The following is a 1,294-nucleotide window of genomic DNA, read 5'->3' as shown; positions in this document are numbered from 1 at the left end:
TGATTAAAAACCAACTCCACCCGGACCCACTGTGAGGGCTTGTCCTCCAGTCACCAAGAAGGAAGATGGTTATCATTACGACAAGCCTTCTCAAACCCCTCAACCCAGTAGTCAAACCAGTGGTCCACTTGTGATCGAGACCCCTAAGCCAAAAATTGTGACCACCAAGCCTACCACTCCTAAGCCCGTCAACAGAGAATACTTGCCTCCCGTTGTTAAGGCAGCTACTCCAGTTGTGCCAAAGACCACCCAGAAGCCAAAACCTGTTACCACCAAGGCCACCACTCCCAAACCTAAACCAGTCACCACCCAAAAACCCAAACCAGTAACCACCAAGGCTACCACTCCCAAACCCAAGCCCGTCAACAGAGAATACTTGCCTCCCGTTGTTAAGCCAGCTCCTCCAGTTGTGCCAAAGACCACCCAGAAGCCAAAACCGGTTACCACCAAGGCCACCACTCCCAAACCTAAACCAGTCACCACCCAAAAACCCAAACCAGTAACCACCAAGGCTACCACTCCTAAACCCAAGCCCGTCAACAGAGAATACTTGCCTCCCGTTGTTAAGGCAGCTACTCCAGTTGTGCCCAAGACCACCCAGAAGCCAAAACCTGTTACCACCAAGGCCACCACTCCCAAACCTAAACCAGTCACCACCCAAAAACCCAAACCAGTAACCACCAAGGCTACCACTCCTAAACCCAAGCCCGTCAACAGAGAATACTTGCCTCCCGTTGTTAAGGCAGCTACTCCAGTTGTGCCCAAGACCACCCAGAAGCCAAAACCTGTTATCCCCAAGGCCACCACTCCCAAACCTAAACCAGTCATCACCCAAAAACCCGTTACCACCCAAAAACCTAAACCCGTTATCACCAAAGCTCCCACACCCAAACCCCAAACCAGAACTCCCGCTCCCACATACTTGCCCCCCGTAGTCAAAGCCGGTCCCCCAGCCAAAAAACAGGAAGGTTACTTCTATCCCAACAATCCCCAACCATCCTTCACTTTCTAAAGTCCACGAACACTTTAATGTGTAATTAGTCGAAGAAATTTATTACATAGTTTAAGCACCCCCACCCCTGTTTTCTATATATAATATATGTTTTTTAAATATTTAAATTGTTGACAAACACAAAAATAATGCCATATTGTTTTGATGCTAAACTGTTCTAGAAGAAAAAAGAAAGAAAAACGGCCTTTATTTGTTGGTATCTTTTCTATGCAAAGAACCAAACAAATTCCAAACAAAACGAACAATAAAAAGAGTTATTAAAAAAAAAAAATACCTCCAGAG

The 1,294-nt window shown here is 46.4% G+C and overlaps 1 protein-coding gene across 1 annotated transcript; it reads left to right on the top strand.

The window, feature by feature from the left end:
* Window positions 1-50: 50 nt before the first annotated feature.
* LOC133325945 (uncharacterized) lies at window positions 51-1,012 on the top strand (the record flags this gene model as incomplete). Its single annotated transcript, XM_061534639.1, has 1 exon — window positions 51-1,012. A coding segment is annotated over one exon (962 nt), but the record flags the coding sequence as incomplete, so codon positions are not given.
* Window positions 1,013-1,294: the final 282 nt, after the last annotated feature.

This window comes from Musca vetustissima, unplaced genomic scaffold, assembly GCF_032173495.1.
Source record: "Musca vetustissima isolate MV318-11 ecotype Yass unplaced genomic scaffold, APGP_CSIRO_Mvet_v1 utg79188, whole genome shotgun sequence".
In the NCBI taxonomy this organism is placed as follows: domain Eukaryota; kingdom Metazoa; phylum Arthropoda; class Insecta; order Diptera; family Muscidae; genus Musca; species Musca vetustissima.
Note: the sequence above shows the minus strand (reverse complement) of the source record. Positions and strands in the feature narration are given on the sequence as shown.